Raw genomic sequence first — 1,564 nt, forward strand, 5'->3', positions numbered from 1 at the left:
CATAAAAATCAAGCATATATCATAAACAAGCATACCCTAGACCAGGTATGGAAGTGCAGGGAAGTAAGCTTTCCAAAATTTGGTTGGTCCATGTGGATATTAAGGCTTTGGCTCTGGTCTATGTAGCATCCTCGATCAACAGCCATATCAACCAATACTCGTTGTTTGATCTCCCAAACAGTCCTGATAGAGTCAGATAAATTAGCATAGGAAAATCAGCAAGATGATAGAATGAAGACGTCAGATTAACTGTAAGCCAGTACTTGTAAATAACTTTAAGCTCTTCAGGAATCTCAGGAATTTTCTGAATAGAACCATCCTCGTATATTATCTTGTTCTTAAGAGTGGGAGACCAAAGCCCCATCTCAGTCAAATCGTGAAGAAGATGTTTGTTCACCACAACAAACTCACCACTGCAGAGAATTTCAGCATGTAAAAATCAGATTATGGTCAGCAAAATCCAAAACCAAATGGAGCCAATTAAATATAAGTTAAACCTTAGAACTCTGCGGCTGTAGATATTTGATGTATATGGCTCAAAGCATTCATTATTCCCAAGAATCTGGCTGGTTGAAGCAGTGGGCATGGGTGCTATAAGAAGTGAATTTCTCACTCCATTTGTTGCTATCATTGCCCGAAGAGCATTCCAATCCCACCTATCTGAAGGATTTACTCCCCACATGTCCGGTTGGGTAATTCCCTGTAAGATGCAAAACAAACATGATCAGACATTAATAACCCAGAACAATCTACGGGAGATAAAATATTAGTAAACTGTCCAGTTTTGCTATATTTAATTTGAGGAGTATGATTGCCATCCCTGACTTGACTGACGAGACATCAAGAAAAATATGGTGAAATATATACTTTTGGTCAGCTACTTTAAGAATGCACCTTGCTCATGGGACTGCCAACATAGGTCTCGTATGGACCTTCTTTCGCAGCTAATTCAGATGAAGCTTTTAAAGCATGGTAGTATATGGTCTCAAATATGTCCTTGTTCAACTGTTGTGCCTGCAGTTGAAACTAGATGCGATTAGACCAAATCAGTTCACCTATATTTATGGAAATGTACACCAAATAGCATAGCAGCTCTACCTCCAGAGAATCAAATGCCATGCCCAGCAAAATGAAAGTGTCTGCAAGACCCTGCACCCCAATTCCTACCGGCCTGTGTCGTAAATTAGACCTTTCCGCAGTTTCAATAGGGTAGTAATTGACATCAATTATCTTATTAAGGTTTGTGGTTACAATTGCCGTAACCTGCAAAGAACAAGTAAAACAGAATTGAACATTGAAACCATGATACAATAACTGACGTATTTAATGTTTTCAAAAATAAAAAATAATGAAGGCTAATGATAGAAAAAATAAACAAATCAAACCTCAGCCAGTTTGTCAAAGTCGAAATATCGGTTTTTTGAACCTATGCTGCCAACAAGCTTTGATGGTTGTGCTTCCATTGGCACACCCTGCAACAAATCAAAAAATAAAAAATAAATAAACAGAGGATAAGGGCAGGGGTATAATGAGCAATGTTTTTCCAAAACATAAGAATTATTAA

The 1,564-nt window shown here is 37.9% G+C and overlaps 1 protein-coding gene across 1 annotated transcript; it reads right to left on the bottom strand.

The window, feature by feature from the left end:
* Positions 1-6: 6 nt before the first annotated feature.
* On the bottom strand, positions 7-1,470 carry LOC111366482 (ribonucleoside-diphosphate reductase large subunit-like). Its single transcript, XM_022987231.1, has 6 exons — positions 1,386-1,470; positions 1,099-1,263; positions 895-1,014; positions 498-700; positions 264-413; positions 7-183 (listed from the first exon to the last, which is right to left on the bottom strand). The coding sequence occupies exons 1-6, from the start codon at positions 1,461-1,463 to the stop codon at positions 9-11; spliced, it is 891 nt and encodes a 296-aa protein (XP_022842999.1). The 5' UTR covers positions 1,464-1,470; the 3' UTR covers positions 7-8.
* Positions 1,471-1,564: the final 94 nt, after the last annotated feature.

The sequence above is a fragment of the Olea europaea genome, chromosome 18, assembly GCF_002742605.1.
Source record: "Olea europaea var. sylvestris chromosome 18, O_europaea_v1, whole genome shotgun sequence".
Classification (NCBI taxonomy): Eukaryota; Viridiplantae; Streptophyta; class Magnoliopsida; order Lamiales; family Oleaceae; genus Olea; species Olea europaea.

Excerpts from the sequence above, each read along its gene's own strand:
- LOC111366482 (XM_022987231.1), bottom strand. The coding sequence starts at position 1,463 with ATGGAAGCACAACCATCAAAGCTTGTTGGCAGCATAGGTTCAAAAAAC. Across the intron at positions 1,264-1,385 it reads ACTTTGACAAACTGGCTGAG|GTTACGGCAATTGTAACCAC; the intron begins GTTTGATTTGTT and ends TGTTCTTTGCAG. Across the intron at positions 184-263 it reads GAGCTTAAAGTTATTTACAA|GACTGTTTGGGAGATCAAAC; the intron begins GTACTGGCTTAC and ends TGACTCTATCAG.